Genomic DNA, 25,587 nt, shown 5'->3' with positions numbered 1-25,587 from the left:
CAAACGAATAAAATGATGACCTATGAAAAATTGTGAAGATTAAGCAAATAAAAAGCTCTGTGTATAGATTCATTTTACTGGGAGGTAGAGCAGACACCTCCTGAAGCCAGCAATTTAAATTAATTAGCTAAGATGTGTTCAGGTATAGGTTCAATACAGTATGCTCTCTGATTTCTTAATTATTCAAATCCCACTGTTTCAATCATTTTGTACAAGTTTGTACTGTACAGATACTGTTGAAGTTGTTTCTGTTCTTGACTTATAGGCAATGGTGTAGTGGTCGTTGATGAGGTGGGTGTACCACTAGGCAGATTGGTAGTAGGTTACCGAGAAGGAAGTGGGTATACTCTCCTATATATTCCAACGTTTTTTGGCTGATAGGTGGTATACTGTAAAATACCAGAAAAAGAGGTGTTTATGCCCCGTATACCCGCGTATACCCTCCACTACACCACTGCTTATTGTAACTGACAAATACAAGAAAATGTGAAGATCAATGTGAAAATTTAGTAATTTAAGATTTAAGAATCTGCATTTGAAATAATAAAGTGATCATATCTACATTTTGCCTGGCCTGAAGATTATGTGTTAATGCTGGACCCATTAGTTGATATAGTAGCCTACTTAAAGCAGCAGTGGGTAGAAATGGAGCAAATATGATTAAAAGAAGTTATTTTTATAAAAAACGGTCACTATATCTTGACAGTAGTGTAGGAGAGAAAAAAAGTATGTGCCTCTGTGTCCTCAGGTGCTCCTAATGACATCTGCAAGATTTGACAGGCTGGAGGAAAACAACCAATCAGAGCAGAGCTGCAGTCTGCCATGTTATAATTTGAGCATATTTTTTATGCTAAATGCAGTACCTGTGAGGGATATAGACCCATATATATATATATTATATATGTATATATATATATTATATACATACATTATATAATAATATAATATATAATATATATATGTATATATATAAACATATATATACCCTTGTTCATATTTTTATATATATATATATATATATATATATATATATATATATATATATAGACAAGGGTAGAGGTAAAGATGGAGGTGCATGAGGATATATATATACTGTATATATATAGTAAACAATAACAAATGGATGGGCTTGTGCGCACGTGAGTATGTATGGAAGCGCTGATGAGCGCGCGCCTGTCTCAGCTGTCTCGCTCTCTTCATTCATTGCTGAGCTGCTGGAGACTCAACACGGATCAGCACGCTGGGAACAGGACGCTGTAAACCGGGACCATGAGGGTATCTAGCCGCACGCGGGACAGAGCAGGTAGGATGCAAACTCCTGCAGAGTTCTCTCTGTTGTTCTTCTTATATATATATTTATATTTATATATATATAAATATGTTCACACTAGTGCTGTGTGAGCGCTCCACTCAGAGCAGCTGGGCTAGTAGCAAGCGGATGAAGTAAACAAGTCTGTGTCACGTAGGTATGCTCCAGAGCTCCAGAGCTGACAGGCTGCAGCAGTACAGTGTGAGGGAAACACTGAGTAGTTCAGCTTTCATTTAGCAAAGAAATAGTCTGCCAGTAAGGTTGACGCGTTGGTAGAGAAGCATCCTCCTATCTGCTGCTAATGAAGCCTGGCTGCAGCTGCTGGGTAGCTTTTAGCCTGGGAGCTAGCTGGTATGGACTAATGACAGAATGTAAACATAGTCAACTATCACTTTATTATGATGTGTCAAAGACTTCCAGACAGATCTGAGAGATTAATCTGGGACTCAAGATGTTTGAGAAATATCTAGAGCTGGTTTTTGTTATTATGAGCAGACCCATAATGAAAATAACAATATCTAGACTAGAGTTAGTTTTTGTTATTATGAGCAGACCCATAATAAAAATAACAATATCTAGACTAGAGTTAGTTTTTGTTATTATGGGTCTGCTCATATATGTAAAAAGTAATGTCTGACCACACTGTGTAGCAGGAGGAGAGATTAAAATGTATGATTAGATGTCATCTTTGCATAGACTTTGACTATAAGGTGACCAGATCCCAACAAACCAAATGTGGGACAAAGAGTATGTTTGTGTGGGACAATGTGAGACACGTTACCAAGTCTGAGAAGAAGGTTCCGGTTCAGGTGACTTTATTTGTACCCGTAGGTAGATTTGTTTTGCAGCAAAAATAGAGGATGGCTTCCGTATTGACAATAAAGGTAGAGCACAGACAAGAGACAGACACACCAAAAACATGACAAAGAGTACTCAAAAGGCTTACTGGGATCAGGACCCAGCAAAAAGAGAAGAAGAACAACAAGAACAATATAAAAAAACACTGAAATATATCAGGACAAAAAAGACAATAAAATGAGAAAAGGGATAAACTTTCCATAAATATGTGCAAAAGCTGCTAGGACTTATTTAAATGATCAATTGCAGCTGGAACAAAGCTGTTCCTGTAGCGCTTTGTTCTACACCTTGGGACCCTAAACCTCCGACCAGATGGGAGAAGCTGGAACTCACCAGACAGAGGATGAGAGTAGTCTTCAATTTTGATATATCTAACTGAAATAAACATTTCTACTCCACCCCTTCATCTTGTAACATCTCTATGTTTTGCCCCTCTGGTTGAAAAATAACAAATTTTGCAAGAACTCTTTGAGAATGACTGTCCACCAGCATCACCCAGTTATAAATAGTTTAACAGTCTTTTTTGTAGCTGCATTTTTTCTTTTCTTTGTGGTAGTTTCCATCATATTCTGCCTAAATCTGCATGGCTTGTGATTTTTTTCCAACGTTGGCCGTAGTGTATCAAAGACAGGTTAACCTGCACTTGAGCGACGTGATGACAGCCCTCCCTGCTTTCTTCACAGCCATTGGATAAAAGCCATATTTTTGAAAAAGCGTCTGCCCTGCAGTGGTTTGACTTTTGAAAACTAGAGCCAATAAAATTGCTGTGTAGTTCCTCATAAAGTGAGACACCTGGTCACCTTAACCCTGACCTCCAGGCTCATTTTACTTAAACATTGGGCATCACTAATTTAGGAGCTCCCCATATCATATAGCCTATTGCTCACACAACTGTTTTGTTTTTGAAGGATATTGCTTTTAAACTTGTCTTTTATTGTTGTTATAGGGATTCTTGTAGCCAAAGATTGATTAAGTAGCATGTGTAGCAGTGGATGTGGACAGATGGAGAAGAGATTTCAGCGTTAATTTGGCTCCAAAATCCTGGTCCAACGGGTGCTGCTGGCTTTAGGGTGACCAGGTGTCTCACTTTATGAAAGACTGCACAGCATTTTTATCCCTTGTCCCACGTTCCACATATTGAGACGATGTCCCACATCAAACCACTGCAGGACAGACTCTTCTTTAAAATCTGTCTTTTATCCAATAGACACTATATTGAAATTGAAGACTACCGCTCAGCATTAGTAACGTGTCACACATTGTCCCACACAAACATACTTTTAGTCCCACATTTGGCCTAGCTGGCTTGTGTTAAAGGTACCTGAACTCCTCTGTGTTAACTGTTGCATGCTGTCAACCCAGCCTACTATATTTTGCCTGTTATTGAGGTTCCTCGATGAATACTTCACATAGTACAAAGGATTATGTGCATATGAATGGCAGCTCAACCGATGCTAATACTGTACTATGGCCTATATAATCCAGTGACTCAGTTATTATAAGAATAGGCCATTACGCAACTCATATTCGTCATGACGCCTGGGCCTGTTTAAAATTGTCTTACCGTGCTGTCATGTTGACAAACGCCATGCAGAGAGGACAAACTCTAACAAGTCTCTGATAGGCTTTTGAGGGACGGATTCGCGGCTGTTGCTTGTGCAAATGTGGTCACAGTGGTTTTAAATGTTGTGGCAGATGTAGGAGGGATGAACAGAGCTCAGGCTGTGCTGGTGAGTAGGAAACATTGCTCTGCTGGCTTGTCTGTGTGCCAGCAACACAGAGAGGTGGAGCCAAGCAGAAAAACAGGAAAAACATGGTAGAAAGTTGCATACTTATGTTATTGATATAGTTATTTTAGGAACAAATGAAAAACGGCTGTATTTTAGCTGGTTTGTATGGTGATAACTGTTTAAGTGCATATATTAAGCTGCCCCTGCTGATGTAAATATGATGTCAACAACACACTGGGTGTGAAAGCATTGAGTTAGCTTTGTCTCCAGAGTGCCCACATAGCCCGTATTTGTTTATAACTGCAGACAGAGAGAATTCAGTAGGTGCAGCAGACCCAACACAGATTATATCCCTACATGCACTCCACAGTGGCTGTACCGCACAAGATATTTACGCCCATGCCTCAGACGCTGCCAGCTGCAGTACCTTCTCCCACCCTCTATTTCCACCCCTCTATTATACTCAATAATCCTTATTTTCTTCGTTTTTTTTTTCATCAGATCCCTACTCTGAATAATCACAATAAGCACTCCTCCTCATCCTTGTTCATGGATTCGCTCGCTGGCTCACTGCGCCTCCCTCACTCCCTCTCACCCTCCCTCCCTGTGTCTGCTCTCTATCTGGGGGAAAGTTCACCAGCTCGCTCAGAATCTCATTATAGGCTTCAGGCAGAGCTGCTGTAGCCTACATGTGTATGTGTGATGCAGTCATCGTACGCCTGCGCAGTGCGCTGATCTTGCTGATGTTTTGCATCTGGGAGCATTCAAGTGCAGGGTTGTTTGTGATATTTTTATTCTTGCGACATTTCTGCACAATGGAGAAATGAATCTTGCTAGTTCAGGCTCTGATGAAAACCCCTCTGCTGTCATCCTCTGTCGCATGTAACACACAAAAAGAACATATATAGACCGATTACACTAGATACAGAATTAGTACCGAAAAGATGAATCATAGTTGATATAGACACAGAATGAATTGAACATATTTGATAATGAAATAATTGTTAAAGCAAAAAATGCAAAATAATTCTGTTTGCAGCATCTCCAGTGTGGGTGTTTGCTGTTTTTCTTTAGCTTGTATCAGTGCATAATGAATATATTTGTGTTTCGGACTGTCGATTGGATAAAACCAGCTATTTTAAGGTGTCACCTTGAGCTTCATGTGAATGCCCTTGTCCACATACTTTCATTTTGAGTCTGTTTTTCATGGTTTGGAGGGATAGACCCTATAGTTGTTGTTAATGGACATCTTGGTACAACATTCAATGATATTTTAGGCAATAGTGTGCTGCTGTTTTTGTGTACAGGGACACTGTGATCTTGAAAAAGGAAATGTCTTCTTCCTCCCAAAACCAGGTCCTAAAGAAATGGTTTTTGAGGTTTGGTGCAGAGGAACTTGACTGGCCAGCACAGAGCCCTGACCTGTTTTGATGCAGTGAGGTAGTAAAAGCAGGCTAGCGAGCTACAATGTCATCAAGACATTAAAGGTGGAGATACTTTATAGAATTTAGTTTCTTAATTTGTATTTTTATGAATTTATCCATTTGATTGCTTACTTAGGTAGTTCTTCATTTTCTTTCTCACAGCCAAATCATCTATTTTAGATGCAATATTAAAGCAGGTCGAGCTTAGAGATATGTTATTAATGCTTAATACTGGATATGTTGTATTTATTTAAATATTGTACATTTATTTATGTATTTACATGTATTGTATTTACTTTAACTGTCAATCAAACAGCTTTTAAATCAGTGGTGGAAAAATAACCTTTACCAACTCAAAGGCGTGCGTGTGTGCGTGCGTGTTGAAAAATAACCTTTACCAACTCAAAGGCCTGTACAGTGTGTGTGTGTGTGAGTGTTGCTAGAAAGCTCTGTAGTGAAGTGTGTTGCTGATGGGATTAGTCCTGCTGACATGCTGCCTGTCCCTGACGGCAGCACCATCTGACCTCTGGATGTGTTTACTGTCACAGTAGATGCTGAGTTGATAACAGCTGCCAGTATGATACATCTTTATCTCAACTACATTATCTACTTCACTGAAGTCCAAACTCGTGGCCTTTTAAAAGTGAGTACACAGCTCCACCTGGTGTTACAGCTCTGACACTACATAAAGTCTCATTTGGGCTGAGAACAAACTATAGTATTACTATAGTATTACAGTGTTTCTCAATTGTTTACAGACATTTTTTGAAAGCATATTCTCTCTACAAAAACAAAATCCCTTAAAACACAAAAGTCAAAACTTCACACATTGCCTGCAAAATAAAACAGCATTAAACAATACTATCTCTCCTCAAAACTATAGTATTTTGTGTTCAAATGACACACACACCATCATATGAGTAGACAATTGACATTAGACTGCTCAATGTAAAACACCATCATGAATGGAAAACACTAGTATGAATGCCTTATCAGGAGACTTGTGCCTTTTGCATGTTCAGTGTTACACTTATTTTCTATGTACAGTAGTCAGTTGTAAAATATTTGTATAGTTATACTCAAATATAGAAACTCAAGGATACCGTAATAAAAACAAAAACATTGTTTTTTAAATAGTTTTTCCCCCAATATACTCTATACATCCCAACAAACACAAAGTCCAATGTTTAAAGTGTTCTACATATATACCCCTTACACCTGGCAATAAACACCATTCTGATTCTGATTCTGATTCATACAGAACAAACATTAGAAAAATGTGAAAGTAAAAATTAGTCTGCATCATGTCTTTTGTTTGGCCACAGCACCTCATTAACATCACAGGCAGTGTTCTCATTGGCCAATGCTGTAAATACTGTGTAGGTAGGAATATAGTAGGGCTGTAACGATTATTTTCATTCAGTCAATTAATCTGTCGATTATTTTCTCGTTTAGTTGTTTGGTCTATAAAATGTCAGAAAAATGGTGAAAAATGTCAATCAGTGTTTCCCAAAGCCCAAGATGACGTCCTCAAATGTCATGTTTTGTCCACAACTCAAAGATATTCAGTTTACTGTCATAGAGGAGTAAAGAAACCACAAAATATTCACATTTAAGAAGCTGGAATCAGAGAATTAAGACTTTTTTTTCCTTTTAAAAATGACTCAAAAAGATTAATCGATTATCAAAATAGTTGACGATTGATTTAATAGTTGTTGACAACTAATTGATTAATCAGTGCAGTTCTAGATTATAGAACCCAATCTCATGTATATGAAGCATTCTTTCCGTTTACAGTACTACAGACCACTTGCAATACTGTACTACAGTAATCATTGAGTACTGTGTTGATATACAGTAATGAGAGTATATTTCTTACCTACTGTGAACCTGCTCACGTTTGGTTGTACTCTCAGTTTCCCTCATTGTTACACTAACCAAAGTGGCCAAAATCTCATCAGAGATTATGGCTTTCATTAGTCTTGCTCTTCCTCTTCCTAGTCCTCCTCCTCTTACTCTCACTCTATATCTCTCTCCCCTATATTGGCATCCATTGCTCCAAAACACAAGAGCTCACCTGTGGCCCTTTTTATTACTAAAGCTCTAATTGAACAACTGTGCAGTTTGCCCATGTGAGGAGGACTCATGATGGATAGTAGGAAATTTAAGATTTGCATTTTTAATGGCAGCGTGTTCCATGTGAACGCAAGAGATTTCATGAAGATTGTGCCGAATGTAGAGAATGTGTGTAGTGTTTTCAAAAAGGTCATTTGAAAATGCAGTCTGAGTGTAAAGCAGGAATTGTGCTTGTATTTTTAGCAGGATTGGTTTAGATGGGTGGTACACGAGTTACAGGTTGTGGTCATTGTCTCTCAACTACCAGTGTTGGTGTGTAAAGAACCCTACAACTCAGGATGTTGTAAATTTGATATGATTCAATCCTTACTTGAGTGAAACTTGAACCAGTTGTATATACTGTAGATAGTTGCTGATAAGTGTTGTGCAATGCTGCTGTGCTGGACTTCCTTTTTTCTTGTCTCATACGGGACTTTGCTGTAGTCAACATTTTCTCTAAAGTTTCCATCTATTATTTTATTTGTACAAATGTTAATCGCACATGTTTTGGCTTGGGACTATGGTGAACGGAACCTGCCAAAATAAAAAATAAATGAATAAATACATAAATGACTTGATAAATAAATAAATGAATAAATATGTCATTAATTTAGCAAAAATAAGTTTGTGGAAATCGAGCATAAATTATATAAATGCATAAATACATAAATAAATACATAAATACAAAATAAATGCAAAAATAAATAAATAAAAATGCATAAATAAATACAAAATAAATGCAAAAATAATTACATAAATTAATAAAAGGGAAAATTAAACTGAAGAGTAAATAAATAAATCTGTTTTTAGCAAAGGCTTGTGATCCCCTCGGAATAATAAACATTTTAAATCCATCTTTTCTGTGGTTGACGTTGCACAGAAACACATCTGTATAGACCAGAGGTCTGCAACCTGCGGCTCTGGAGTCACATGCGGCTCTTTAGTCCCTCTCCAGTGGCTCCCTGTGGATTTTTAAACATGGAAATTAATAACTGTTTAAATTTCATTTTTATTTATCATTGTTGTAGGTCTATGGTACGACGGAGTATTAGGCCCACATTGAGGAAAAATAAATTAATTTGAGATTTAGAGAATAAAGTCATAATATTACAAGAATAAAGTCATAGGTTTATGAGAAAAAAAAGTAAGATTACGATAATAAAGTCAAATGTTTACGAGAAAAAAGTCGTAATATTATGAGAATAAAGTCATAAGTTTATAAAGTAGTAATTTTACGTGTTATTTTCTTCTTTTTTTTTAAAGTTATGGCTTTATTCTCGTAATATTACGACTTTTTTTCTCGTTAAGTTATGACTTTATTCTCGTAATATTACAACTTTTTTCTCGTTAAGTTATGACTTTATTCTCGTAATATTACGGCATTTTTCTCCTAAAGTTATGACTTTATTCTCGTAATATTACGGCATTTTTCTCCTAAAGTTATGACTTTATTCTCGTAATATTATGACTTTTTTCTCGTAATATTATGACTTTATTCTGGAAATCTTTTTTTCCTTTAATGTGACCATAATACTACGTAGTACATTTGTACATTGGCCCTCACAGCATTAGACTAATATACTTATATTTTGCCTAAAATGGCTCTTTTGATAGTAAAGGTTGCTGACCCCTGGTATAGACCAATCAATGAATCAATAATCAGGAAAATATGCAGCTATACATTGATGAAAATAATCGTTAGTTGCAGCTCTTAATTAATTATGTTTTGACCGATAAATTAAACTGTAGTGTGGATGACTTTCTCTTTAAAAAAAATATAAAAATAATGATGATAATAATAATAATGTTTTTTTCCCAAGCTAATAGCAGCTGATTGAAATCCTTAGTTGACAAAAAATGTACATGGTGTTGAAGTTGTTGATGACTTTTGCCACAAGCATGCTGTGTGTGTGATCTGGGCTGTGTGTGTGTGTGTGTGTGATCTGGTGCTCTCTGTGGGTCTTGTGACTGGGTTGTGTTAAACGTGTGTCTATATGCTGGTTTTTGTTGAGGATGTTTATCTGAGCTCCCAGCAGTCAGCACGCCCTCCATATAACCGACCCGCCTCTCCTATTGGCTGGTGGACCTCCTCGTCTCCTCTCTGATTGGTTCCCTTCTCAGCTGCATTCACTGCCCATGTGTGCTGCATGTGAACAGCTGAACGCTTGTTTTTCTAACGTCTGCTCAACTTCTCTTGCGCACTCTCCGCGTCATTACGGTAAACCCTGGAAAAAGGGTTTCTTAGAAATGAGATGTTTGTTTCTGGTTTTCTTAGTCTTGGATACTGAATTCAAGGAAATGCATTGGCTGCAACAAGTTCAGTAAAATGTAAAACTTTACAAGACTGTCCAAAACAATATAAGATAACAAAAACAATGCCCCCCCCCATCCATATCTCTCTATGAATAATGGTACATTTGTTTGATTGACATGATTGACAAAAGAAAGATATCCTTTATTTGTGAATTAAGCAATATTTTGGCATTTTCAATGGACTGGTTAAATTCACATTATTTATTTATTTTTAAGCTCTGGAAAAGATAGTAAGTAGACCTTGAGTTAGGATTGTCAAACATTATATGTCTATTAGGGTTGCACGATTTTGACAAATAAATAAGTCATGAAATAATAATAAGAAGAGAAAAAAAAGAATAAAAGAAAAGATATATATATATATATATATATATATATATATATATATATATATATATATAATAATGAATAAATAAATAAATAAAATAAAGGGAAAAAGAAGATGTGTTTATGTGCTGATAAATTAAATTGGAAACATATCTGTGATAAATGCCTGGTATAACACTGAAATTGGTAAATAACTGGAAATAACAATCGAGGCAGTTAGTTGAGGTTAAAATAACAGGAGTGAAATGCTGGTGAAGCAAAGTTGCATCCTGTACCTGCATGGCTCGTGTTTTGCTCCCTCACTCACTCACGTGTTGCGCTCCGTCTCCAGTCGTTACGGTAACGAGAAACTGCTGTTTCTCAGCTGATATGTGACATCCATCCTCCACCCCTCCATCAGACTACCAGGGCTACAGCCCACCGCCTCAGTCTCACAATAGCAGGGTAACATCACTGATCATCCAGCATCCAGCATGTTAGACAACGAGGAGTTCCTGAGGGAGACTTCTCCAGGAGAGCTCACCCAGAACCCGCTCATTAAGGTCTGGATGCCCTGCAGCAGGAACGGACACATAGCTCAGAGACGCGGTAAGATGCAGCCGGCAGCCGGCATGTGCTGCAGAGGATGGGACTGGGAGTTGCATCTGCAAATCTTTTTTTTTTTTTTTAAATAATGTTACATTTTATGAATGTTTTCCTCGTTCCAGTTGATGTGCATCGGCTATAATAGTCTCCCTTTTTTTAATCACATTTAATTAATGTTTTCATAGTTCCAGTTGATGTGCATCGGCTAATATTCCCCTTTTTTAATTTATTTTTTAAATCACATTTAATTAATGTTCTCCTAGTTCCAGTTGATATGCATCTGCTATAATATTCTCCTTTTTTTTTTTTTTTAATCATATTACATTTTATTCATGTTTTCCTAATTCCAGTCTGTCATAAAGATATTCCGTTATGTGCCATTTACGCACGGTGGTTTTAGATGCTGCGCACGAATAAAGTGCTGAATATCCTTGCCTTTTTTGTGCTGGGCATGTGTTGCATCAGCTAATCCAGTTTACCCCATAATATCACATGGACAGAGAGGTGCATTTGAATCGCTCTTGCAGCTGTGTTTTTATTGAAGCTCTCAGTCTGGTTTGCTCTCTCTCTGTTGGTCGTCTTGTTTTTTGCTGAGTCAAGCTCTGCTTTCTTCATTGTTGTTTCTTTTTAAAACAAGCAGTCAAGTCCTGCATCCGGCACTAAACACCTGCTTCAACTGTATCTACTTATCTTTTTTTTGTGTGCCTAGTATTCATTACTCACTGCAAGAGTCTCTTTGTTAATGAATCCTTTGTCCCATGTGGTCTGTGAGGTGAGGGAGTGTCTCATTGACCATAAGGAGGACACTGTCCTGCAGGGGGAAGTGCTCAGGGTTGTGACTACTAAGGTTTTTGTTCTATAAGCTTTTGGGGTTTGGCATTTTGAGCCAATACCTTTAAACTAGTGTATTAAAATTTTTTGTTTGAATTAAAAACAAATTAATAAATAAAGCAATTAACAATTATAGGAAATTAGATGAAATAATTTGTCAGCAGAATTCAAAATGTGGTAGAGCTGCAATGATTAATCGATTAATCGATTAATCGATTAATCGCATGCCTGGTTCCTAAAGCCTAAGAACAGAGCCATTAGGAGGTGCAGAAGTCTACTTATCTCTCAGAACACTTGAATTACAATATGCTGAAAGTTTATTATGGAATTGTTGCCCAATGATGCCAAAAATATACTGACTACTGCAGGTTTAAGAATAAGAACAAAATGTTTAGATAACAAAATGTAATTTACAAAAACATCCTCAACGTTCAGAGATACAGCTTCCAAATTTCCCCCCAGTACGGCATGCTTTACAAACAGATCTTTATTGTTCCCAACATGATGCTGCTGTCTGTAATTAACCATCCTTTGGCTCTGGTCAGCTTCCTCAGAAGTGCGTGAGGGTTGACAAATTGGAGACCTCACCTTCTGCTGTTTACATGTACATGCTAATCTCATCCTGGTATCCAGTCCTTTGTTCATTTGTCATCCCTTTATCTCATTCTCCTTAAGAGCTAGTCTCGAGCCCCGATAGGACATTAATCTGAAATGCTGATTAAAATGTTTCATGGTCTAGAGACGCATGTGGTTTGTTTACTGTTTCTGTTGTTGTAGTAACGATATCGCCGCTTCCTGGGGAGTGATTTTCTGTAGAAATGTGAGTCACTGTCACGCAGAAGTGTTCTCACTATCTGGTGTAATTATTAGCAACTTTCAAGACTAATTAAACTCCTTCTGAATGGAATAATGTTGACAAGCCATGCTCAGCTAATTGAATGTGTGAGAAGTGAGTTAAATCCATTAAAAGTCTGTATTTTTCTCTCTCTCTCATACAGTGTGTATGACAAACTGCCCGACCCTCATTGTGACTGTCGGACTTCCAGCTCGAGGGAAGACTTACATTTCAAAGAAGCTCACGCGCTACTTAAACTGGATAGGTGTGCCAACCAAAGGTACCAGCTGCACCCCCCATCACATACACACATATTACAATATTTAATATTTACATATTACTTTACAGTAGAAACAAGCTACACGCCAATCTTTTTAAAAATGCAAAATGTTCATCTGTAACAGAGTTCAACGTTGGCCAGTACCGGAGGGAGTGTCTGAAGATCTACAAGTCCTTTGAGTTCTTCCGTCCAGATAATGAAGAGGGGTTAAAAATCAGACGGTAAGTCTGCTCTGATCGGCCAACCATGAGCAGTGACGAGCCAACAGTCTGCAGGTTTTCATTACAACCAAAGACTTTAAGGTCACCTGCTGAGGTGACCGGATGGAATGAAATCCTGCAGCTCTCTACGACATGATATACAGTTCATATACAGTAATTACATAATACTTCAGTACTGTATCCTACAGTATTGGTATTATATGAAAATGAATGCACTGGAGCAAAAGCTGAATGAAAATGATGTAAGGCTGTGCTACCATTGCATGACGTATATCTATAGATCAGATGGCAACAAGTTATATTTCTGCAAAGGATTCTGTTTTTAGGACCTAAACTACTTATTTGGAAATAAAAATAAAAAAACAAGTGAACATTAATGATATTACTCTAATTGTCTGTTTGCCTGCCAGATTTTGAGTTGAGTCTGGTTCAACTTTAACTTATTGTGCAGACACAGACATTCCCATGCTCTATTATGTATAATTGTTGGCGCAGTTTTGGGGTTGATAACATTTGTTACACAGATTTGGTGCTAAATTTAACCTTTTTTTACCACTTGAGAATTGATAAAAAATTCTCAACATACCACATTAAGACACCAAGACCTTGAGGAACACCGTAGAAAAAGCCATGCTGTGATTTGGTATCAAAAAGTTTTGACATTTGGAGATTTCTGCAAGATTTTAATTTTTTGGCAATTGGATGGCGAGCACTTCTGTCCTGTTAACTGCTCAGAAACCCCCTTAATGTCAATATACCTAGAAAAGCCATCCATCCTCTGAATGCCTTTGGTCTCTAGTTTGTGTCTGTAAAGTTCATTGTACTATAATTTGTGTAAGCCTATGTCTCATATTGTTTTTCATGTGAAAAATGTCTACAACACACCACCTAAAGATAGGATTGAAATGTTGTACAGTGTGCCAGCCTAAATGAAAGTTCAGCAGTCGATGTAGTTTGGTAACAAATGTTACAGATCTTTGCAGTTCACTGACTCTGTGCCTGCTGTCCTTCCACAGTCAGTGTGCGTTGGCAGCACTTAATGATGTTCGGCAGTACCTGAGTGTCGAAGGAGGACAGGTGGCGGTGAGTCCTTGATGCTGTCCCTGAGTTCACCATGGCAAATGATTATAATATCAATACATCAGAGCTGCATAATGATCTCTTTACCTGCTGTTTCAGGTGTTTGATGCCACAAATACAACAAGAGAAAGAAGAGGGACCATCGTTAAGTTCGCTGAGCAGAATGGGTTCAAGGTACGTTAACCAAGGAAGGGTTTTATCAAATTCAATCAGTCATTTTGACTTGATGGCCTCTAAGTTTACAAGGTTGTTTTATCAATGCAGGTATTTTTCGTGGAGTCTGTGTGTGAGGACCCAGACGTCATTGCACAAAATATAGTGGTAAGCCTTTTCTCTGTTTATTCTATGCAGTATAAATCATTGAAAACACAATAAGCAAACAATGTACTGTTTTTATTTTGTCACTCTTCCTTACATACAGTATGTATGGAGGATGGAACCTGCCAAAATTAAATAAATAAATAACTTGATAGATAATAAATAAATAAATAGGTCATTAAATATAGCAAATATAATATTAAAAATAAATGTAGCCATTAATTAATTTATAAAATGGGACATAAATTGATATTTCTGTTTTAATTGTATGTACTTTATTTATCTTTATATTATTTCCCATATTTATTTACTCTACTGTTTTATTTTCCCTTTTATTTATTTATGTATTTATTTTCCATACATTTTAAATGTATTTATTTTAGCATTTATTTATTTTTATTATTTTTACATTTATTTTTAAATGTATGTATTTATTTATTTATGTATTCATGCATTTATGCACAATCTCCCCAAACTTATTTTAGCTAAATTGTCATATTTATTTATTTATCGAGTCATTTATTCATTTATTATATTCCGTCCTCCATACAAATGATAACGTGACATTGCAACGTTTTTTGGGCATTTTCACACTGGCATTTGAGTCCAAATCCAAGAGCAGTTTAACTTAAAATTTGGTCATATGAAGGCTTAGTCAGATTCAAGGTGTAGAACAAGAAGACTGGTTCAGATCGAAACAAACAAACTCCATGAGGAAAAGGCTGAAAGCGGTGTCAGCACTTCCTCTTTTCTCTGCTCACATCCTCTCCCTGTGTTTCTCCCTGTGTAGCAAGTTAAGTTGAGCAGTCCAGACTACATACACTGCAACACAGAGGAGGCCATTGAGGACTTCATGGAGAGGATCAAGTGTTACGAGTCCTCCTACCAGCCTCTGGACGAGGTTCTGGACAGGTGAGGAAACACAAAATGACTTCAGATCAGATTAAATTACCTCTTCAAGATCGCAGACAGTTGACTGAATCTCTTGCTCCAGGGATTTGTCCTACATAAAGATCATGGACGTGGGCTGTCGTTACCTGGTGAACCGCGTCCTTGACCACATCCAGAGCCGAATCGTCTACTACCTGATGAACATCCACATCACGCCACGCTCCATCTATCTGTGTCGCCACGGGGAGAGCGACCTCAACATCAAGGGAAGGATCGGAGGAGACTCTGGCTTGTCCGCCAGAGGAAAAGAGGTGTGTGTTTGTGTGTGTGGTGAGTCTGTATGAGAGCACGAGTCATGTGTGAGTTTAACACTAGAACCACCAGGGGTCGCTGTATACCTAAAACCGCCAATGGGTAAAATTTACCTACTATAAGAATGCATTGATTTTCAAGGTACAACGTGTATAACAAAACGCTATAGTTAGTAGATATGTCAGTATGGTTTTTGAAGAGAAATTATTGTTCTCAATGGATGGATTTGGTCTCTTGCGTTCTAGTTTGCCAAAAGTCTGGGGAAATTCATCCAGGACCAGAACATCAAAGATCTAAAAGTGTGGAGCAGCCAGATGAAGAGGACAATCCAGACAGCGGAGAGCCTGGGAAGGCCATACGAACAGTGGAAGTCCCTCAACGAAATAGATGCTGTATGTTGATTCCTGTATTAATCAAAATGCATACAACAGCCTCTAAGCATTTGTTAACTCAAGCTAAACATATCTCCTCCCCTCTTTACAAAGGGTGTGTGTGAGGAAATGATGTACGAGGAGATCCAAGAGCATTTCCCTCAGGAGTTTGCACTGAGAGACCAGGACAAGTACCGCTACCGCTATCCTAAAGGAGAGGTGATAACCTGATTCTTCCAGATGTCTCGTAACTATTCATTAGCGGTCAATGGATCTGTTTATGTCCTGTAAACTGTTTTTGACGGCTCTGTGTTTTTCCGTCAGTCCTATGAAGACCTGGTGCAGCGACTGGAGCCTGTGATCATGGAGTTGGAGAGACAGGAGAATGTTCTGGTTGTTTGTCACCAGGCTGTCATGCGTTGTCTTCTTGCATATTTCCTGGACAAGACTGCAGGTATGAGAGACTTACAGTAGGTAATATAAACAAAATTGTAAAGTGTATAAACATATTCTGATTATTTACTGATTTATGATAGTATAGTATGGCGAACATTTTCATGGAAAAAAAGTCATAGTATAGTTCTTGGGGGAAAAAAAGTCACAGTATTGCACGTCAAAACATTTCATGAAAAATCGTCATAGTATAGTATGTCGAAAGATTTCATTAAAAATGTCATCGTATAGTATATGGAAAAATTTCATGGAAAAAAAAGTCATGGAAAATCATGGGAAAAAAAGTAATTGTGTAGTATGTCGAAAAATTTCATGAAAAAAAGTCATAGTATAGTATGACAAAAAATGTCATGGAAATAAAAATCATATTATAGTATGTTGAAATATTTCATGGAAATAAAAATCATAGTATTGTATGTCGAAAAAAGTCAGTGTAGTATGTTGAAAGTTCATCCTTGAGTCCAAGGCGAGATTTCGCGTTCACAGATGGGTACAGATAACCTGAAAACATAATTCTTCCGGCTAAGGCTGTCACCGGCACAGAGGCATACAAATATTTTCTTTGGTTAAATTGCAACGTCTTGAAAAGCACCATTTGCAGCCTTAATGAAAATATGCAGTACACATTGACCCTGAAACTTCCAAGATGTTTCATAACATTCTGTCTTTGTCTCCACAGATGAGTTGCCTTATCTTAAGTGCCCTTTGCACACGGTGTTGAAGTTGACCCCCATGGCTTACGGTGAGTTCTGTCATAGGCTTATATTGACTTGTAATATTGACTATTATTATTCTTCCACACTAAGTAACCCAAAAATGCATCCTTGTTTTTTTGTAGCATTATTTTGTCTGAAACATAATAGGATAACTCTGCTTTTATTTCTTATTTGCACTCCAATGTAGGGATGTTAACCGACATTAAAAATGTTAACCGATTAATGCTATCAGTTGAAATATTAAAAATGAAATAATAAGCTGAGCACTAATAAGCACTAATCGTGTTGGTTAATGAGAGTCGGCTACCGGTTTGAGAAAAATTCTAAATTAGCATCCCTACTGCCACCTAGAGACAAATATTACGACCAAAGATAACTTGACAAATGATCTCTACTTGGTCTAACTATTAATAATTCTTACTTTCCTTACTCTTCCTCAGGATGTAAAGTGGAGTCGGTGTATTTAGGCGTGGACTCTGTGAACACACATAGAGACAGACCAGAGGTAGGTATCCAAAGCAGTACACAGAAATGTCTCTCAGCAGACGACGTAGACAACTTGAATCCGCTGCCGGTGTGATTCCCCTCACAGCGTTTTCCCTCCAGCTCATCCGTCACCGGAGACTTCATCGGATTCGGGAGAATGTCTCGCAGTAAACACCTCAACTGTAAAAGCTGTGTGTGACTTTCTTTAGTGATTTCTGGAGAGACACATTGCATGTCTTCCATCGTATTTAGTCTGCTGATCCGTCCCGCTTTTCTTATTGCACAGAAAATGTAAATCTTTCACACATGGCAGAGGAAACTGCAGTCTTCACCCAGCAGTGATCCCCAACAGCAATCAAGACAACTGTGACACCACTTACCATTTACACTCCTACCTCCATCCTTGTCAGCTACGACTTTCTCTCATTTAACTTTTGTCTCTTAGTCGGAGCAGCCGGCCCTGAGAGCTCAATGCACATAACACAACATTAAGAAAGCACATGAAATGAGACTGAACGCTGCAGTGAAGAGAGAAAACACAACCAAATACAGAAACTCTGCAAATCACACAGAACACAACAGAAATTAGCTCTAAAAAAAACAGTTAGTCACTTAATAGAAATAAACTAATTTACCTTTTTTTTATCTAAACATTCTCATTGCATGGTACAGAATTTTATTGGTAAACTAGTAATCAGCAAAAGGCTAACGCTACATTACCAGCAGATATCTGAAATATCTGAATCATGCAAACCATGGCAACACGTAGCGTGTCCCAGGTGTGTTCATTACTTTTCTGTTGTGTTCTGACTTGCAGCATCTCTGTATTTGGTTGTGCTTTCTCACTTTGCAGCTTTTTTCCCTAAATTCTGCACACGTGCTGTCAAATTGGTGAAGATATTTTCTTCATTTGCTTGTGTTTTGTCTAGTTGCAGTGCATTGCGTTCTCAGGGACCTCGTATTTCCCTCCGTTTTACATCTTTTGTAGGAACTACATAACTGGAATCCAGTTTTAGGACAAATCCCTCAGTTGTGTGTGTGTGTGTGTGTGTGTACTGTGTGTGTACTGTGTGTGTGTACTGTGTGTCTACATTTGTGAGGACTAATTTGACTTGGATTTTGGGAGTGAGGACATTTTTTAGGACATTTGGGCTGGACCTTCAAAGGGCTGTTTGAGGGTTCAGACTTGGTTTTGGTCAAGTTTAGAATTGGGTTTAAATTCAGTTTAGGTTAAGGGGGCGAAGGAAAGAGGTTCCTCACAAGTATAGAAATACAAACGTATGTGTGTGTGTGTGTCAGAATAAATGGTGAATGGAGAGAACATGACAACAAACCATTAATAATGTTTTTAAATGTGTCTTAAAATACCATGTCGTTTTTATCATTGTTTTTTTTAATAATGAATGTTGCCCTGATTTGTATTAACATAAAACCTGTTTTTTATAGTTATGTATATAAGTAACAAAAACATTTAACCTCAACATGTTTTTGCTGCATATGAATTGACACAATCTAATTTTCATTGCAGTAATTGTTGCTTTTTTTAAGCTTAACTTTGTCTGTTAAAACTTGTTTTCTGCTTAAATGTGAAGGGTTAATCTGTTAATGCCCAACAACATTTTAATCTCTAGACCTCAACCTCGAATCAAGATGTTTACTGTAAATTACTAATAGTGTTAACCGGTTGTTGGAGAACACACATGCTTGAATTATTTCATTAAATGTAACTTTTTTCAGATCTTTTTGTGTTGTGAAGATAATTGTAAACATAAAAATCTAAATTGGAAAAACAAAAAAATCACTCTTTCTCCTGTTACTTTCTTCTGGTGAATACATCAGTGATCAGCTATTTTGTCACTCAGACGATGATTATAATGTGCCTATAAGTACAGTGCTTTACATGTCACATGTCAGTGGTGGTTCAGCAAGATATAGAGTGATTTGTCTCAATAAAGCAGTAAGTATTTTATCTACAGTAAAATACTGACTTCTGTATTGCCTGCTTAAAGTCGCTTATTTGAAATGAATAATTTAGATAGTTCTGTGGCACTTAAGAGCTCTGAACTGTGAGCATGTTTTAATGTAAATCTACTTTTAAGATGTAATTTCAAAACCACTGTAACAGCACCCATAAGGTCCGTTCATATATTCTATGAATACTAGATGAAAGCATGAATTCGGCCTTAATTAAACTAATTGTATCTGAGTCATTTTTACTTTTGATCAAGATGTGAATATCAAAAAGTAGTCAATGAACAAAATATGTAAATGTCATAATGAATGTAGGATTATAACTCAGTCCTTTTCTCTCATCACTGTTTCAGAATGTGAAAGTGAAGCGCACCACAGAAGACGCTCTGCAGACGGTCCCGGCTCACCTCTAACCTCCTGCACTTCCTGTTCCAGCCGCAACCTCATCAGACTTTCTGTTTGGTCCTCTGAACTGTATTATTGGACCGGTCCTGTTCAACTGCCCAGACTCAAACCGTAAAGCACTCTCACTATAAATGTAATCCATTTTTATACGTCTGTGCTGTAGCTCGACTCCCAGTGAGAAAAACTAAAGGAAAATGCCAATATTTTTGATATGTGGGTCTACTGTTATTGTTGAATTGATGATATTCCCTTAACTTAACTTTATGCACCTTTTTCCATGATCACATTTAATATCTACTGTATTTTGTGCACTGTGTATACTGCCATATGCTCCCAGTGTTTCTGGAGATGGTTTTACTTTATGAAGTATCATTACCCCCCCGACAACTGTAACCAATTCAGTTAAGATGCTCTTGATCAAAGTACTTAATCACCGACAGTTGAGAAACTTTTCAGAAAACACAAACATTTGAATTTTTTCAAACCGTTTTTCTTTGCTAGTTGTTGAATTATATCAAAAATGCAGCCATTGTGCTCTGTGTATCTACCCTGAGTAAACAAAGATTAATATAAATCTTAAAACATTCCAGTGGTGAAGATAAAATCCTTTCACTACAAAGAATGGAAATAGCATTGTAAATGCAACACACTGCACACAGATGTAGCTTGTGTTCTGTAATCAGAAACCAAAAAGGATTTTTGGGATGGACTTTGTGGGGCTTCAGTTTTTCAGAAATACAGTGAACCGCTATGACAAATCTTCAGTCATTAAGTCTGTCACTTATAAAGGCAGCGTGTGATTGACCAATGATTTTATCGTTCAAATGAATGCCTGCCTGATGCCGTGCAAACTGCACACGCATGTTTGTTTGCTGTAAATTTTGTGTGTGAATCAACATGTATTATAAGCTATGTCATTCTTTGGAGAACTGCAATTTCTGTAATGTTGTACATTTGATATTGTATATTACTGTACTGAAAATATGATTCCAAATGCCTTGTTTCTCTCCAGCTGTGAAAATCTGAATAAACCTCCAATGTTTGGGGTAAAGTCAGAGCTGTGGTTTGTGCTTTTATTTTTTTATAAATTCACAAAAATACAAAGAATGTTTTTTATTTATCTTCACTTTCAGCAAGTATATCTATTTCAATTATTTCCATCTACAATAGGGTTTATTCTGTGGACTTGTGTACTAATACAAGAAACGTGCACCAATTGATTGCCTTCGTGGTTTTAAGGGCTGTCATAACAAAACATAGCTAAATTAAATGTATGTGCATATAATATATATATATGTATATATATATTAAAAAAACATTTAAATTTAAATCCATATTACCCTTTGCTCATAAATATTGACTACAAATAGCTTTTAAGGACCTGCCCTGACTTCTAATGTTCTAAAGGCAGATATTAATGTCTTGTGTGAATATTCATTATGTACAAAAATCAATATTTTTGAGCAAAGGGGCATGTTAAGGTTAAAGGGCAATACCCAATTGGCCTGTACATCTTTACTGTACATGTTATGTTTCTCAACTTCTCTCAGCTGATTTTGTCTCGTCTCTGCTCTGTGATGCGAAATCTCCACAGTGACGACCAAGATTGCAAAAGGAATGTATTCCCGGGTTTTCTCTCTCTTTCAGAACTGCGAGGGGAAAACAAAAACAATGTCTAAGCTACAGTAAATCTAAAAGACATACAACAATTATATAAACTTCTTCTCCACTAATAATATGACTTTAATCACCTACAACAACATAACATTCTATCCCTAAAATAACAGCATAATACATGACTGAATCAAAGTCCTATCATACATAACTCAGACACCTGAATGTAAAAATAATACAAAAAGGAAACCCCTTGTGCATAATGCTGCGTCGATGCGAACACTGAAACACAGAAAAATGTAGAAAAACTCACAACTTACATTTTTGAGGAACTCCTCGGCGACAATACGAGCCCTGGCGTTGACCGAGAGCTTCATTTCACTGATCTCCTTGTCAATTTCCTCCATGAAATGAATGACAAAGTCCACCAGTTTGTGTTTGTACATCTGCTCTGTGTGAAAGTTGGTGATGAGAAAACTGATGTCGTAGCCCTGCGAAATGAAAACGGATGAGAAAAAAAGAGTGTTTTAAACTTGAAACAGCAAAAACCGGCATTAATCAAGGTTCCCACTACTTACAACAAATCATTTTACAGGACATTTTCTGTATATTTCTGGAAATCATTTGTGGCTTAAAGCTGCTCTATACCCAGTGGCTCACAAACCTTTTTACGTCAACAACCCCTAAACTGACACAACTCAGACCACGGACACCCATGTGATAAGATTTTGTCCCAGGGTTCACCGTCTGATGGGACTTTTGCTTTTAGATGTTTTATTACAGAAAGTGTATGAAACCCATGACCAAAATAGTCATAGTTTCTGTTATTGTGTTACTTATGGATGGAATTATAGTGGGAAAAAAATTATTCCCCATTTTGCTTGGGACCTCCTGGAACCCTCTCAGGGACGCCTGGGGGTCCCCGACCCCACTTTGAAAACCACTGCTCTATACGATATTCAAAGCATTAATAAAGCATCCAAGAACAATTTGTTATGTAAAGATATAGAGGAGCAATGTCTACCTGAGCAGAGAATGAAGTCTCTCTCCCTCTGTGTGTGTTGTAATCCGAGCTTCTCTGTGTTTTGCTGACATCGCCGGGCCGGGCAGGCGTGCTTTTAGTGCATGTTTGTGCATGTGAGCGTGCCCCACTGGCTAGCTCATGGCCTGCACTGCTCTCATACGGCGGTTACAGCTGATAACGCCTTCCCGACTGAAGTCGCGGAGGCGTAGCGCCCACCCTCCTGTTCCCCCCCAGGTTAACACTGTTATCTCTGTCAGCAGCGTTGCTGTTAGCACCGTTGGCTGCTTTGTTGAGAGCCGTGCGGAGGCAATAGAAATGCTCCCAATCTCGCATTTAGCACCTTTAAATATAAAATGGCAAGCTATACCCACTCAAGGTCATTCAGGGTTAACTAGACTATTTTTTCTTTTTTTTAATAATGTTTAACGGGTCATATAGGAAAACATTTTAAAAACAGTTTTCCACATTAGGCTGTTTTGAGTAATTTTCCATAACTGAATAAGTATGTGTGGGAACCCTGTAAATGTGTCTGACCCACTTTCACCGCCCACGTACCTCCACTGGTTTCCTCCTCAGGATGAAGAAGTTCTCCGCTCTCATCATCATGAAACGCATGAATTTATGGCACAGAATCTTCTCAATCTCATCTGCCTGCAGCAGCAGAATATTGAAAAGGAATAGTCAGGATTACAGATACACTTCTGATCTTTACATCAATCATATTAATCACTAATTTCTAGTAAGCAAACATCTGTTTTGTATCATAACCATTTGGCACCCAGACAGCAGCCAGACCGACCTGCTTGACAGCGATGCTGACTCTGACAGAGTTGATGGAGCCCTCGATCAAAACTTTTTCCTTTTCGTTACGGCTGATGATCACAGGCTGGAGGAGCAACTCTTTACTACTCCTATAAATAGGGAGAAACACACGATTCATTTTCTGTCAGTCCACAAGCACGAAGAGGTGAAACTCAGATTTAATCACTGCTGGGTGTTAACCGCTCAAAGTTGCGGTGAAAGACTCACCGTACTTCCACCTCTGGCTTGTTGTGTCTCTCCACCACTTGCGAGGAGAAATTCTCCAGGCAGAGGGCGGCCTGCAGGGTTGCACGAACTGCATTGAGATATGGGCGCAAGGTTGCGGTCTGAGGGAGGAAAGCGAGAAAGAGTAGATGAGAATCATCCCTAAAGAAGAATCTACCAGCAGCAGGTACAACTGAGACCAACTTGTGAGAATTCGTGTGGATCAACAAGTTTCAAGTCTCGACCTAGAGAGGGCTTCTGGTTGTTACTGTTGGGTCTACACATGACACAACCAGCAATTCATCTTAACTCCATGGTGCCAGGAAAGTGCTCCTGACATGAAACAATGTTTAGATAACTCTCTGAGTCTACTATATCATCTATTCACATGGAGATTTGAAATTTGAAATTTGTACTCAAATGACCTTACAAGCTGTAATGGCCTTGAAGGTGCAATGTGTACAATCTGACCAGAATTTCTGTTTAAAGGAGTAATCCTCCAAACGGACAAACCAACAAACCAACAAACCAACCAACGCCGGTGAAAACGTAACCTCCTTCCTAGGCCTTCGGCCTTGGTGGAGGTAATTAAGGCTCCAATCTCCATACCTATGAAATCTAAACCAGGAATATTAACTTTTTTTTTTTAAATAAAATTTGTCGCACTATAATAAAATTATAATATAATGAAATTACCCATTTCTCTGTGAAATTCCATGTAATTGTGAGTGAGTATTTTATTTGGTTCTCAGGGTTACTAGAAACTAGATTCTGTCCGGTGATGCATATGGGTCTAATGGGATAGGAAAGTTTGACCCACCGCTGGTGGCCATTTCGAAATATGGCTGCCACGGCCACCAAGGCCTATGGAAAGGAGGCTGGGTCACGATTGGACATCGGTCTTGGGGTATGGGGTATAACGCATGTGCAGTGTAACTGAAGCTGCGGTCGTGCGTTGCAATTGGCCCAATTTCGGCGAGTGCAGACCAGATTTTACTGTGCATGTGTTTTACCCCCAAAGATAAGACGCGTTGATGACGCGTGACCCAGCCTCCTTTCCATAGGCCTTGACCAGGGTGTGAGTTTGTGATGGCCCAATATCTAGTTTTGTTCCCAATATATCAACACATCTGCAAACTTTGGTGCTTTTATCGCAACATGAACAATTGTTATGTTATGTGGAGCCATGCCGCCCCACTACAGTAAGAAATTATATTGCAGATATCCAGAATGTTTATTCTAGATAATAAAAATGTCACTGTAGATTATCTGAAATATAAAACCCAATACACACGAATGGCAAAAGTGACGTCATATCTCCTAGGTAAGAATGACGTAGTGGATACCTGAAATGATAAATTGTGCATAAGAAGAATATCATTGTGGAAATCTAAGCTGTTAATATGAAACTAAGAATTTAATTAGGCATATCCAGCTTGTCATAATCACTATTATGTCTGTACTTTGATGAAGTAGGATTGTATTATCTCGGATGTGTTCTCTTGTAGCTAGGAGACCAGCTAACGTTAGCCTGCTGGTGGCTAACTAGCTGCCTAGCAACCGAGCTGCGTCTTCCTGCAGTGTCGTCGAGGAGCGGTTACGTTAACGTCCTTTACATTGACAAAGACGGACAAGTAACTGTTAAACTGTGTCGGTTTATCAGCACATTATGTCTTGTTTTGTCTCTTACCATTTCTCTGTGTGATGAGAGTCGGCTAAAGACGGAAGTAGCTGCACTTGTCAGGGCTTTTCCGTGAACATACCAAGGGCTGTTGAAAGAGGATAGGACACGGGTCTTGAGCTCCGTCGTGTTGCGCATGCGCAGTGTAGCTTGAGCTGTCGTTAGTGCAGACTGCGCATGCGTAGTACTAACTAATATGATGAGTGATAACTCCTCTTTTCACCGTCCTTGAACATACCGGAACTCAGATCTGCCTCCGAGCTGCTTCTGGTGTAAAGATTATTATTATATATATATATATATTTTTTTTTATTGAAGATAATTCATTTACAACCATTAAGGCATTGTAATCTAAACTCAATACTTCTAACATACAAGGCACAATTGGATAGGAAAGATAACTTAAATCAT

General features: G+C 37.9%; 2 protein-coding genes across 6 annotated transcripts; one reads left to right on the top strand and one right to left on the bottom strand.

Annotated features, from left to right (window-relative positions):
• The first annotated feature begins 1,162 nt into the window (after window positions 1–1,162).
• On the top strand, window positions 1,163–20,886 carry pfkfb4b (6-phosphofructo-2-kinase/fructose-2,6-biphosphatase 4b). 5 transcript variants are annotated; one of them, XM_074634148.1, is made up of 14 exons: window positions 1,163–1,303; window positions 12,491–12,607; window positions 12,732–12,828; window positions 13,845–13,911; window positions 14,008–14,082; window positions 14,173–14,229; window positions 15,017–15,138; window positions 15,221–15,428; window positions 15,675–15,821; window positions 15,915–16,019; window positions 16,125–16,254; window positions 16,933–16,995; window positions 17,410–17,474; window positions 19,780–20,886. In XM_074634148.1, exons 1-14 carry the CDS (start codon window positions 1,270–1,272, stop codon window positions 19,837–19,839), a joined length of 1,347 nt encoding a protein of 448 aa, XP_074490249.1. In that variant the 5' UTR covers window positions 1,163–1,269; the 3' UTR covers window positions 19,840–20,886. The 5 variants fall into 5 exon arrangements, with proteins under 5 accessions (XP_074490249.1, XP_074490240.1, XP_074490231.1 ...); XM_074634139.1 differs by lacking the exon at window positions 19,780–20,886 and adding an exon at window positions 17,562–17,739; XM_074634130.1 differs by lacking the exon at window positions 1,163–1,303 and adding an exon at window positions 10,466–10,664.
• Window positions 20,887–20,929: 43 nt separating this feature from the next.
• arpc4 (actin related protein 2/3 complex, subunit 4) lies at window positions 20,930–25,334 on the bottom strand. Its single transcript, XM_074634154.1, has 6 exons — window positions 25,186–25,334; window positions 23,499–23,617; window positions 23,269–23,380; window positions 23,025–23,120; window positions 21,766–21,936; window positions 20,930–21,480 (listed from the first exon to the last, which is right to left on the bottom strand). Exons 1-6 carry the CDS (start codon window positions 25,312–25,314, stop codon window positions 21,475–21,477), a joined length of 633 nt encoding a protein of 210 aa, XP_074490255.1. The 5' UTR covers window positions 25,315–25,334; the 3' UTR covers window positions 20,930–21,474.
• Window positions 25,335–25,587: the final 253 nt, after the last annotated feature.

Source organism: Sebastes fasciatus, chromosome 1 (genome assembly GCF_043250625.1).
Source record: "Sebastes fasciatus isolate fSebFas1 chromosome 1, fSebFas1.pri, whole genome shotgun sequence".
Taxonomy (NCBI): Eukaryota; Metazoa; Chordata; class Actinopteri; order Perciformes; family Sebastidae; genus Sebastes; species Sebastes fasciatus.
This window is presented reverse-complemented; position numbering and strand designations above follow the sequence as displayed.